Here is a 13,169-nt window from a genome sequence, read left to right as displayed (position 1 = left end):
CCTAAATGAGGCAAGGAGCTATTAACTGCTGGAAGCATATTTATTTCAGAGTTTTGGTCAGAGGGCAGAGAGGGAGGTGCTGCACATCAGTATTATCTTAACATACCACAGAAGCAAGAACACATTTGCCTTACTGATGCTAAAAGGAATCCTACAGCTTCCTCAACTTCTCCTGTAAATCTGCACTTGAGTCTTTACTTTACTGTAAACTAGACTCCTAAAAGCTCTGGAAATGTCTTATAAGATTCGGAACCAGGGGGACACAGATTTCCTGGTGGATTTTTAAAATCTTCTGCTGTTGGGGTGTGTGTAAACACCAGTACATATAACCACAGCTGAGCATGGGGGAAAAATCATCTGAATTACAAGATTAAGATGAACTATAAGAGTATTTAACAAAAGAAATAACCCAAGTTATTTATACAACCTTAGACTTAACATGTGCTTAAAGGCCTAAGGGTAATCTGAGTTAATTTCAAGTAGATTTTCAAGATAATACATGAAAAAAGTGAAAAATCATCAGAAGTTACTAGTCAATGAAACAGCTTCACTCCAACAACCTGATTCAGGAAGAGACCAAGCCCAAACCTTTAGGTTGCATAAAAATGGATTTGTTTCAAAAGTGATCAAAAGAGGATGCTTCATACACGATCCAGATGTATGGTACTCACGGGAGAAGGGACAGGTTTCTTTCTTTCCAAGCTCAATTTTCTCTCAATAAATGTTGCACTGCTGTTTTCTTTTACAAAATTCAGCTTGTGAACCTCCTCTATCAATTGATTCTGCACTTCACAGATGCTTGAGGAGGACAGCTGCAAACACAAATGTGGGTTAGATCTCATGTACAAAATGGTAAGGAGATTTGAGAGAGAGCAGATTTGGCTTAATGGGCTGAATGCTAGGAGTCAGGAAATCTGACAAGTTGTGCCAATTTTCTGCAGAGCCCATAGTGCAGTGTAGTCTCTACATACAGGATGTAGAGGGAAGAAAGGGTCTTGCTTAAAGAAAGTTTCTAGTAATTGCTATTAGATTTAAAAGACATGGCCATTGAAGTTAAATCATTAAAAATATTCTGAATGGTGCTGAAAATGAACAGTCTTGTACTTATGCTACTGAGCCACCTGCTTTCAGATGCAAATGTGCATCTCAGCAGCTATCAGCATGGCCAACGTGCTGCACGGCTTGGAGTAGCTTACCCCACAGCTGTGTGTTTGTGCAACTGGGTGCCAATAGGTTAAAAATCATTGGGTAAGCTGAGCCTCTGTCTGTGGCACTGGGTAAGTCCTTTTGGTCTATGCCTTACCCCAAATGTATTTGCTGATGTAAACAGAAAAGAAAGAAAAAGAATTTGATTTTGTAGCCAGACCTTCACAGAAAACAATGCTTGATACAACAGCTTTCAAAACATGAAAATGTCAAATTACAGGGATGCAATTTCTTCATGTGGGAAAAGTCTTCATTTCGCCATTAAACACATAGCTCTGTTTTGATCCTGACCTTGCTTTCTTAATTTTTTTCAGCTACCCCTGACTATAACGTGCTCTGTTCAAGCCTTGATGGGAAGGAATACTCTAGAACTGCCTTACTACAATGTGTTTCCTATACAGAGTCTTGCTCTGGTTCAGGTGAGTGGATTTGGATGTGTGGAAGGCACTGTTGCAGCTATGCTTCTCAGGGGGTTCAAGTCCTCCAGGCAAAAGTATGACATAACTGAAACACAGTATGATTTTCACACAGATTGAGAATAGTTTTTCAATTTCAATCTTCAGGTAATGACCATAGTGCCCAGAAAGAGTAGAGTGGGCTGGAGGAACTGATGCCCTCCTGTGTAGCCCACACAGGCTCCTTTGGTACTTTTGGCTACATAAGTGAAATGATTTGGACTTTCTATGCCAGCACAGACAAAACTATTCCTTACTGCCAAGAGATGTCTGCAGGAGCTTCTGCAGCATATTTGGGTTTAAAACCAACTTGCTTTCCATAAAAATTATTTCATCAGATCTCCTAATTTGTTTCTCTTTTGCAGTCATCTGTGACTCTGCAGCTCTAGCAGTCACAGAAATGTTCATGTACTTTCTTAGAATTTCTCTTTCCTGCGTTTTCTTGGCCATTTAGGGTAGATGCTAAGAAACAAGATTAAAATGCTAGCAGCTGCCTCCTTTTTGCCTTACTGTAATGTTCTTGCCATTACTATCACTGGAACAGCTGGAACAGTTCCATTAGGATCATTCTCTACGAAAAGTCCAGGTTTGAAAAAAACTTAAGCTCAGAACATAAGTTCCTCAGAACTCAGGTCTGTGGGGTGACCTTATCGTGGCCTTCCAGTACCTAAAGGAGGCCTAAAGGAGAGCTGGAGAGGGACTATTCATCAGGGTATGTAGTGATAGGACAAGGGTGAACGGCTTCAAACTGAGAGAAAGTAAGTTTAGATTATATATCAGGAAGAAATGCTTTACTGTCAGGGTGGTGTCAGGAGGTACTGGAACAGGTTGCCCAGAGAACTTGTGGATTCCCTATCCCTGGAAGTGTTGAAGGTCAGATTGGATGGGGCTCTGAGCACCTTGGTCTAGTGAAAGGTGTCCCTGCCCACAGCAGCGGGGTTGGAACTAGGTGAATTTTAAGGTCCCTTCCAACCCAAACAATTCTGTGATTCTATGAATTTAACCTTTGCTGAGCTTGCAAAGGAAAAAAAACCACCTGATTGTGCTCAGCAGAACAAACAAAATCAGTGTAGCTTGTAGATGTGTGTCCTACATAACTTTAACCAAAGCATACAGAAAGAAAAAAAAGACAAATTAAGTCAGAGCTATACCTGTTTCTAATGTACTTACTGGAACAGGCACTACCACAGCAGAATTTGATTGAAGTGCTGCAGACATAATATTCCTGAGGAAGGTGATGAAGAAATGTAGGCAGTTCAACACAATCTTTTTGGCTGCTCTGTTGAATACCTGAAGTTCTTCCACTAGCTGTGCATTTAGAGCCTCATAGTCTTTCTTTGCCAGGTTCAGCTCTTCTCCGGTTGACCTCTGAAGGCAGCTGTTATAGTCCAACAACTTGTCATAGCGCTTCTGGATGAGTTTCTGAGGGCCTGAAAACAAGGCTTGTAGTGCTGAGAGAGGAGTCAAAATAAGCTTGTCCAGCTGAGCCATCTGGAAAGGTATAAAACAGACCTACTCATTACTTTATTCATACAGTCCTTCAGACCCTGTAACAGGGTCTGATGACAGCCTGTCAAGCAACCTGCTAATTACTCTTCACAAAACATTGCTGTCAGTGGGCCTTAAGCAGGGTCCATCATGACTTAGAATCTCCTTCATAACACTGCAAAGGAGGGATATCAGTTTTGCAGTGTCTGGTAATGGCAGTGGTCCCTTGGAGGATGCAGCCTGTGGTACTGACCATAGGGTGTTACCACTGGGGAAAACAGCAAGGATTGGTATAGTGGTCCAATAAAACTGGAATTTCCTTAACTGAAAGGCCCATGCCAATATACAGCCTGAAGGAAATGAGGTCTTGTGAAGTGGCAGTCTTTTTTGCCTTTTTTTTTTTTTCCTGGAAACAGCTCTAACTCAATTCCTGTTTAAGCAAACACAAACAATCACTTGATTTGATTAAATTAGGTTATGCTTGTTGGTTTTATCTCTAGTAATCAACAAAATTAGACACCTGGTAAAAAAAAGTCTCAGACTTTTCCATTAGTCTCTAATTGTCTCAAGGGATTAATATTGCATGAAATAAATTTTTGTAAGTCACTTGTTCAGATACAGCACAGGTTTGTAGTGAGTGAAACTCATCATCATATTAAAGCTCTTGGACATTCTATGTGAATTAAGTTGTTGGGTTGAATGTGAGACCACAATCAGCTGTCTCTGTACCCTCCAAAACACATCACAGTTGAGGACACATCCATTTTATCCCCAGAACTGTTCTCCCAAGGCCAAGATGACATACACTGGCTAGGTAGCTCCTATTTTATTTCCACTTGAAAATTTTCCCAAAAATCTAATGACATAGGAAGGTATTAATTAGTGCACAAAGGAGAGAAAAAAATTAACCCAAGCCCGGTACTGAGATCTACCTTGATAAAAGCGTTTCAGGAAAACATGTGAAGAACCCTATGGGTTGTTCAGTGAGAACATCTACCCATTGTGCAATGTCAAGACAAAAGCCTGTTTTTAAAAAAACCTTACACATAGGATAGAGAATCTTGTAATCTTGTAAATCCAAGATGCAGAAATAAACAGATAATTTAACATGGTTAATAACAATGTCCACAGTTAAAACAAATAAGATTAAGTTGTTTGGAGTTTTCTTAATTACATAGACCTTCAGAATAACTGGATCATGAGCTGATAGGTGTTACAATTTTTTTTCTAAAAATAAGTATTTTGTTTCAGCTCTTATGGAATTACTTTTACTTCTCTTTTATGTTTCTGAGTATGAAGGCAGCTTCCATAATGAACACACTCACCATTGCAATGATAGAGGGGTACTCTTGCACTTTATGCACTCTTTCATTGTAAAGACATTGAAAATATCTTTCTTTGAGATATTTTTGAGATTAATTTTTGAAATAATTTTCAAAGGTGCGAATTTCAGAGGAAAAGATACACATCATCTTACTTCCCTGTCATTATCCTGAAGGCTAGGGTCTGCCAAAGAGCATACTTTTTCTTGCAGACAGAGTGTTTTGGAAAGGATTGAATGGCTATATTCAATTCCTAGCACAGAGCTAGGAAACTGTAAGAAAACCTTCACCTCTAAATTTTTCCAGCTTGAGCAGCACTTTGAAGAAGCAGCCTGTCCCATTTTGAAGAGACATTTTAGCTATCTTATTAGACCCAGACATTAGAGTTTATCTGAATTTTGAAAGCAAAAGACTAGTTGAAAAACTCTCACCTTTTTTTTTTTTTAATTGCTTTATTAATTACTATGGGGTATATTCAGATTTTTCATGGTTTACCTATGTGGAGCACTTGACAGTGCTGTGTTAATATCTGGACAGATCTGACCTTTCCTAACCCAAACCATTCTATGATTCTATGACTATAAAGGTAATAACTTACTTGAAAAGTCAATAAATCTGAGATTTTCACAGATCTGTAATTCTAGAGCTAACAGTACATGAGCACAATAGAGATCACAAAATTCACTCTTAAACTGCAAGTGCTGGTAATGAAAGTACAAAGGCAAAGTCTGCTGTTCTTGTCTGAAGACATATAAGTTTAGCACAAAGATTTTAGTTTAAACCCAGGAATTGAGCTTGAAAAGTTTTCTTTAGTTCTTTTAGGGAAAATGCAATGCATTTACACAGAATTTTATCTTATTTTTTACAGAAACTCAACCAAAAACCCCACTCATCTTTCCCAATGGATTCCTAAGGTGGGGGGGGTTAGTTCCCTTCTGTCCTAGTCTTCCTCACATACACCTGTTTTCTCACACATACAGAGAGCTGTGTAACACTGGACATTGCATAAACTTACAAGGTCTTCACAGAGATTTGCAGTGTTGTTCCCTTTTTTCAAACAGTCATTGACTTTGTCACCTTTATCTTGCAAGATTTCCTGAAGCCCAACTATATTCTGGGCAGCCAGATGTATAGAATCCTAAAAGAGAAGATGGTAGGAAGATGAAACAGTATTACAATCTATTTTAATATACTGTGTTTGCTCGGACAGATACTGCAATAATACTGATGGAATTTTCCATCTCTGACACTCATGCAGCTGCTGTGTAGTTTCCAGCCATTGTGGGGTTGTTTACTGTGATAATATTTTCCTGTGGTTTGTCTATTTTCAATGTAAACTACTTAAGAATTAAGTTGTTAATGTTCATCTGAAAAAACTAAACTAAACTAATGAATGTCCCACTGGAAATCAGCTACTCCTCAGCAAGAAGCCAGCTCAAGACCCATGCATCCTCAAAAGCCTCTTTTAGGGGACTAAGTAGAACTAAAGTGGTGTATTTCGCTTACTCAGAATTTTAATCTTAATGAAGTGTGGATCCATTTGGATAAGGAACTGTCAGCACCATTCCAGGCATCAACCCTTGCAGGCTGAGCTCACTGGCCTCACCCTGTTTGCTGAACCAAACAAGGTGTGTTTGTAATAAGCCCCGGCCAGCTGGCTTTTGATCTTACCCACCCCTCAAACAACTTTTGAGTTTGGTTAGGGCACACTTACACTTTGGCCTCGTGCCACAGCTGGCAAGTAGTCCATGAGAGGGAGAGGTTGATAAGTCACAAGCCAACACTCAACTTTGGAGAGGAGGGTTGAAGCAAAGACATTTACAGAACTTGAACACTCTGTACATCTAATGCTAGGCCTCAACACAACTTAGCAACAGGAAAAAGGAAGGAGTCCTCACATCCAAAATACATATTATAAGACATTTTAACTCATATGGCTGCAACTCAGTTCTTCCATTTTTAATGAGAAGCAGTTTGTGCTCGACTGCAGCAGGTGGGCACGACAGCTTCACACAGCGATTGAAAGTCCTAACTGTGCCACCAGACAGCACCTTCTTCTCTGCACTGCACCTGTGGATCTCCACAAAGCCTGCTTCTGTCAGGGCAAAAATGCAAAAGATGTGGCTTCAACACTTCTTTGCCATGGGCTCAGCAATGCAGCAGCAGCACAGCTTATTTATTTAATACTCTGATGTAGACAGGCCTGCTTATAAATAATTCGGTGTTGCCTAACCAGTGGCAGAAATCTGTGTCAAACTGGTTATGGTCAGGATTTTGTGGCCACAGATTTCAAAAAGGCTTGTACCCACCTGTAGATGTTGTGAAGAGAGCGAAATGTTCTTCACACACAATTTCACAGCCTTCTCTAAACTTCGAAACAATTTTTCTTCCCTATTAAAGGTTTGATCTTTCACCTAAAATAGACATTTCCACTGTTATTTTGGCGGCCCAAAGGAGCCTGGCTAATGAAAGAAACATCCAGAGTGCTGCTAAAATAAATCCCAAACCTTTCCTGAACTCCTCCCTTTGAAAACAGATCAACCCTTAATTCTCCCAAACTCCGGTTCTAATTCAAGAGAAGTCAAAACCACAAGGCAACATGACAGAGAACTTAATTTTTAAATCCTCGTGGAGCTGCTTTTTTACGGGCATACCAGCGCGTGCCGACAAAACTCTTATTGTTGCTCCGTTTGAGGAGAGGACGGGGAAGATGGTGAGATGTTTTGGTGTCGTGGCATCACTTGCCCGGGTGCCGGTCCGTGGGTGATGGGGCGCTTTCCCTTCGGAGGGCTGTAGGTGGCGCTGTTACCCCAGAGCCGTGCCAGCCCTTCCCTGGAAACGCCGGCAGCTGGGAATGGGCTTGTGCTGCTTCTGTGCGCCAGCTGGAAACACCCTGAAAACACGTTTATTTCTGCCTACCTCTCACTTTAGAAGCCTGAAAAATCTCAAGGCTCGTCTTAGGGGTCTCGCTGTAAGGGTCACGGCGTGTTTCAACATGTGAATTGGAAACTTTCTTAGTTTAATTAAGCAGCAGAGACGGCTGAATCTTTAACAGATGTATTCTGATTCTAAAATGATTCTCAAATGTTTCAAGCTTAATGAGAAACAAAACCAAAAAACATAAACCAGAAGCTTCTAAAGGAAAAAAAAAAAATCACATATCCTCTTAATCAAATTTAATTCCGTTTTTTTTCTCATTTTATAGCCTTGCTGGTGCCTGTCACACTCTGAATACAAAAATTTCCACTGTACAAATAAATGAACAGAAAAAAAAAATCTGTGTAGTTTTCATCAGAGAAAGGGGGAAACCACTGATAAAAAACAAAACAGGAAAAAATGGCATGTACCTTGTAAAGTCACATCTAGAAAGGCAAGTGACCTTGTATGATCAGCCATCTCATGCAGTGAGCTGTACTGGATATAATTTTCAAGGTCAGTTGCCATTGATTTTCTTTGAGATTTAGATTTAAGCTTTCCTGAAAATGTTTATCCTGCTAGGTTTTGAATTACAACTTTGAAATTATGAAGGAGCATTTTATTTTTGGCTGCCCAACACCCATCAGACTCATCACAGAGTTCTTTGTCTCTAGTAGTTTTGATGGTTCCAGCTCTTTACACATGTAGAGGCAAACCCCACGGCCTTTCCTAATTAGAGGTATTGCTCATCTTCTTTGATGGGTTCCGAACCTGAATGCTACAACATGGAGCAAGACGGACTGAACATGTTCTCAGCACCAACAATAACTATTGCCAGTTTATCTGCCAAATGCTGACCTCAGGCTTAGTTTTTCAAAACTACCAGTCACTTCCTCTCTACTGTAGATCAGAAGTTTGAGAAACTCTTGTATAAAAAAGGAAAAGGTGGAGAACACATTACATTATTTTCTATTTCAATCACAAAGATCTTTCCTGTCTTCTCTGACAGTCAGAAAATTACTTTAGAAATTATGCAGAAAAAAAGCGCAACACCACAAACTCCATTTCCAACACGTTTTGAAAAACATCCAGTGCAAAAGCAGAACTGAACCTGTTGATGCAAATCTGCAGTGGGATGAGTAAGTACCTGAGGTTCTCCCCCCGTCAGTATTTTCAGATGGCTCGTGACCCTCTTGGATTTCTTGCTGATGGAGTGAATATTCAGTCGGGAAAACTTTTCTTTAAGGGTTTCATCATCATCATTCTTCCTATACTTCAGCACTGCAGACAGAGAATTTCATTACATTAACAATCTGTATTCGCAGGACTTTTCAAAGGGACAGGCCCACAAATATGAAACCATTTGAGAGCAGACACTTTGATGTCACTTGCTGTAATCTTGTGTGAAAATGCTTGAGAGGATGAAAACCCTGTTATCAACACTAACCTTGGGAAGAGTGAAGTTAGGGCTTCAATGTGGCAAGTCTATAAGAAATATTACTATTACTGCATCTTAATTATTATCAGTGTTTGCAACTGCATTACAGACAATATAACATGAATTCTTTCATAGTTTTGATTCTGGAGTTACCAGGCAGATAACATAGTTGGCTGAGGATAAGTGACATTAAGGCAACTGTTACCTTCTTGAAACTCAGTGTATTACACAGCGTGGGTGGCACCCGCCAAAACTGTTGTAGTGAAATACCTGGAGTTGAAACCTCTCTTGTAATGGACAGCCCAAACCTACAAAGACTTACTGTGCTTTTTTCTTACCTAAATCTTTCCTCCTTTTAAGTTCATTGATGTTCACATTAATGTTTTTCATGGCAAAAAGGGCATCTTGTAGCGCCTTGTGGTCAGGGTGAGAAGCAGGAGTTGAATTCAAGAGTTCATGGAGTAACAAGGGATATTTCATCACCCGTTGCACTGGTTTAATCATCAGAGATCCCATGTCCATTAGATTTGGCTTCCCTCTATAATTTATACCAAAAAAAATTGTCACAAAATAAGAAATTCCTTGAAGGCTAAACCTTGTTATTATTTCTGTCTAGTGATTGAAGCTGCTGCCTTTTATATCCTTCAGCTGAGCTTTCATCTACAGAAAATATCAAAACCAGAGCAATCCTTTGCACTGAGTAATAGTCACTTAAGTGCAATTACCATTTAAGTCAAAAAATAAGACTCATGTGTCAGGGAACGGAGCCTGTTGTAAACGAAACTCTCCTGTTGCCCCCTCAATGTGACATACACCCAGAATTTTCTGTATTTTCAGCAACCTACCAGACTATTGCTTAGACACTACTGCTGAAATTGTCCCACTCAGTCTGAGGGTGCATGTGGTATAACTTACACATCACAACACCCAGGAAGGGAGAAGTAGGTGGAAGAACAAATAACAGGAAGTTTGAGAAATGCATGTGAGCAGGGCTGTTACATCCTGCTCTGGCACCTCAGGCTTAAAATTTCAACATCTACATGCTGTGAGTAACTGGGATGCCTGCTCAAAATGCATCCCTTCCCACAACATCTCTGACTTGCCACCGTGACCTGATCCTTAAGCTTTACTCTCTTTTACTTGTGGCTTTTCTTTGCTGGCTGCCAGCTAGTTATTTCTAATGATGCTTGAGCTTCCAAAGGGTACCAGATTGGGCCTGGGGAAATGTTGAACACACAGGATATTCACCCAGGCTTGATCCAACCTGCTGGAAGACTCCTTACACAGAGGCAAAGCAGGCAGCTGGTCAGGGTGGCAGAAGGATGAGAGTAGGGGAGTCACAGCTTCCAGCACAGGCAAAAGGGGTGCTTTGTGGATCTAGGATAAACCCCCACTGGCTGGGCAAGGGCAGCAGAGCAGCTTCCCCAGACATCCAAGGGCCTCAGGCCATGAAGGCCACCCGAGCTCTTGGGCCCCAAGCCAGCTGAACTCGTGCTCCAGCCCTGCTCTGGACAAAAGCCTTTGCTTACACTCTCCAGGCTTGAATGGAAGAGGCTGTGCAGCGTGCAGGCTGTCACAACAGCCTGGAAGGAAACAGGGAAGGGCAAGACTGAGCCATACGTGCCTTCATTACCTTCTTTGTGGCTGGTAGAAACATGGGGTCTCCCCGGAACAAGTAACACCAGGTGGTCAAGTCCTAAGACCAGGTCCAGTCACTGCTGAACCGCCAGCAGCAGGACAGACATGTCCGTGGCCTCTCCTCACTACAGTGCTCCTCAGCAAACCAGGCAAAGCTCCAGCATGAGCTACCTGGGACCTCTCTCTTGAAACTGGAGCTGCTGGTAACCATGTGGAGGGCAATAAAGCAGAGCAAGCTTTCCATTCACATGGCCAAAAGGCTGCTTTGGAGCAGAAAAAGTTGTTTGACATTAACTATGCAGGAGTTAAGGGTAGGCAAAGAAGGATTTCTGCACGTGGAAAGATGAAATAACACAATGTAGGAAAGTACAAAGAACAGGGAACAGCCACTTGGTTTTGCAGGCTGACATCTATTGTTTTGTGCAGCAGAAAGAGTAAAAGAAAAAAAAGCCTTCATTCCCATTTTTATATATGTAAAAAATACAAGAGCCAATCCTTACTGCTGACTAATTAACTAACAATTTGAATGTCTTTGAGAAGAGACATCTGCATATTTAAACCATCTCAAACATTATCTGTAAAAAAGTTCTGCATGAAAAAAATTAACAGTAAATGCCTTTTAAGGCTTCTTGATATCCCAAAACCTTCTCATCATTTCAATTCCCCTCATTTCCCCTATACCCTACATTAAATAGAGAGCTATTTTCCCTTCTTTCAGCTTCTGGTGGCAATAATGAAAAAAAAATCTTAAATTGTTATTGTTTTCTCTGAAAAGCACCATGAATGCAAATCTATAAAAGCTGCCTCATGAATGGAAAAATCTTCAAGTGTCTTCTCTTTATATAGTTGCACTTTGGACAGCTGCCTAAGTGATAAACAGTCCTCTGTTTCGTATCTGCATGACACAGTCTAGCAGTATGGTGTGAGAGATAGCAGGTTTGTTATAAGATAATGACTCCCTGGGGCACAAAATGCCACAAAGTTCAACTCATCTGATTCTCCCCAGCACTATTAGCTGAGATAGCCACTCTTCCTGGACAAGTCCCATTTGCAATGCATCCCAGCAGGACACACCCGACCACTGGGCAGGACACAGCCTTGCCATGCAGGAGAGTAATGGCTTGTGACATCTATTGTGCAAAAAATTAAGTTCATAATTCATTTGTGATGCTACTTCAGCCTTCCCTCCGTGTTATTGTGAATTTAGTAAGTATTCTAGGTCATACATAGCTGTACTAATCTCATCGCAAATCATTACTGTAGCTCTGCAGTAAATGCAGCTGGTGTAACTGCAGTGAGCTTCATGACATATCCTTCCTCCTGCCTCCCAAAGTCACACATACAGAAAGATTCCCACCTGCTTAAAAAATCCGTGGTGGTGAGGTACACAAAGGCAGGTGATGCAGGATTTAATTTCATTTGGTCTCATTACCCAGCAGCTTGTTCCAGTGGCAAACGCAACAGCCAGTGTGGTACAGCCAGGCTGAGGCTGGTGGGATATGCAGCTTGCCAGTTTTGAAGTAGTGTGCAGGCATCAGGCTGCAGAGCCAACTTAAAGTCTCAGGCCTCGTGGTTTGCTTTGCGGCTTCATTTTAGTACAAGGCATGTAGGACAAATAATTCACTGTGCCATAAGCCTCTCATGCAAACCCAGGGAATTCACTGAGGTCACACACTTGTTAAGCCAAGCAGAGTTTTTAACCTATCGAGCCGCTAGCAAAGGGCAGCACTGTCTGGTATTTATGTAATTGTTTTCTTGATCATGCTTGAATGAAAAGCAATCTGGAAGCAGCAACATCACAGACCATTTGGAGTGAGTTAGGCTGTATTTTTCAGTTCAACGTCAATTGGATTTTTGGGTGCAGTCCTGCCACAGCTCTGCAACCTCTAAGCTGAGTTGCAGGTGATGGAATTTCTGAGCGCTCTGCCAGTCAGCAGGGAAGGCAAATGCCACCACACCACGTGAGGTAGCCAAGCTCAGGGACAGGAGTATACAAGAATGGCCTTTATCAAAACAAAAGGCAGAAAAACTATTTCCTATCATAGAGTAAAACTTGGAACTCCCAACTTTAGAGTTTCAACATGCAAATCCTTTGAAGTGTATTTTACGCAGATCATAATTATTACATGCAAATGACTGACTAACAAATTCTCTGATTTTACAGGTAGGTCTGTTCCTCTCCTACCAATATAGACCACACTTGCTCCTCTCTTCTCTTAACATTTCATCTGAAGTTGTAATCTTTTCCTTCCGTTCAGCCACCCCCTCCTCTGACCTCTCACTGCAGGTAACTAGAGGCATCGCTGCATTTCAATGATCCCAACCTGCTGGATGTCCAGAAACTGCAGCTGTGATAAATTCTCCTTTATAGCTTTTCAAAGATGTCACATTTTGCACAGAAGTCCCTTAACCACAACTCACCAGTGGCTGGAGGAGTTTTCTGGCTAAGCGTTGCAATGAGCTCGTCATTGTCACTGTCAGAAGGAAAATCCTAAGGTGGGCTTCTCATATAAGGCTACTGAAGGGGTCATCAGGTTAAAAATACCTTTACCTGCGAATCTGTCTGTATTGTAGCAGGTCTACAGCAGCCTATGCAGAAAGATTTCAGAATGTCTGAATTTCAAAAATTGATGCTATGTTGTTGACAAGCAGTCTTGCAGACTTCAGAGCCCTCTACATGTGTCCTGGAAAAATCTTTGGCTTATA

At 41.2% G+C, this 13,169-nt stretch overlaps 1 protein-coding gene across 1 annotated transcript in view; it reads right to left on the bottom strand.

Moving 5' to 3' along the window:
- Positions 1–13,169, bottom strand: part of ARHGEF38 (Rho guanine nucleotide exchange factor 38) — a 39,590-nt gene that overhangs the window by 5,830 nt on the left and 20,591 nt on the right. The window contains exons 6-11 of the mRNA XM_064652047.1: positions 9,164–9,363; positions 8,535–8,668; positions 6,781–6,885; positions 5,487–5,609; positions 2,832–3,152; positions 672–812 (exon numbers count right to left, since the gene is read on the bottom strand). Of these exons, the coding sequence (XP_064508117.1) occupies positions 672–812; positions 2,832–3,152; positions 5,487–5,609; positions 6,781–6,885; positions 8,535–8,668; positions 9,164–9,363 (1,024 nt within the window). The remainder of the gene's footprint in view (positions 1–671; positions 813–2,831; positions 3,153–5,486; positions 5,610–6,780; positions 6,886–8,534; positions 8,669–9,163; positions 9,364–13,169) is intronic.

The sequence above is a fragment of the Pseudopipra pipra genome, chromosome 4 (genome assembly GCF_036250125.1).
Source record: "Pseudopipra pipra isolate bDixPip1 chromosome 4, bDixPip1.hap1, whole genome shotgun sequence".
In the NCBI taxonomy this organism is placed as follows: domain Eukaryota; kingdom Metazoa; phylum Chordata; class Aves; order Passeriformes; family Pipridae; genus Pseudopipra; species Pseudopipra pipra.
Note: the sequence above shows the minus strand (reverse complement) of the source record. Positions and strands in the feature narration are given on the sequence as shown.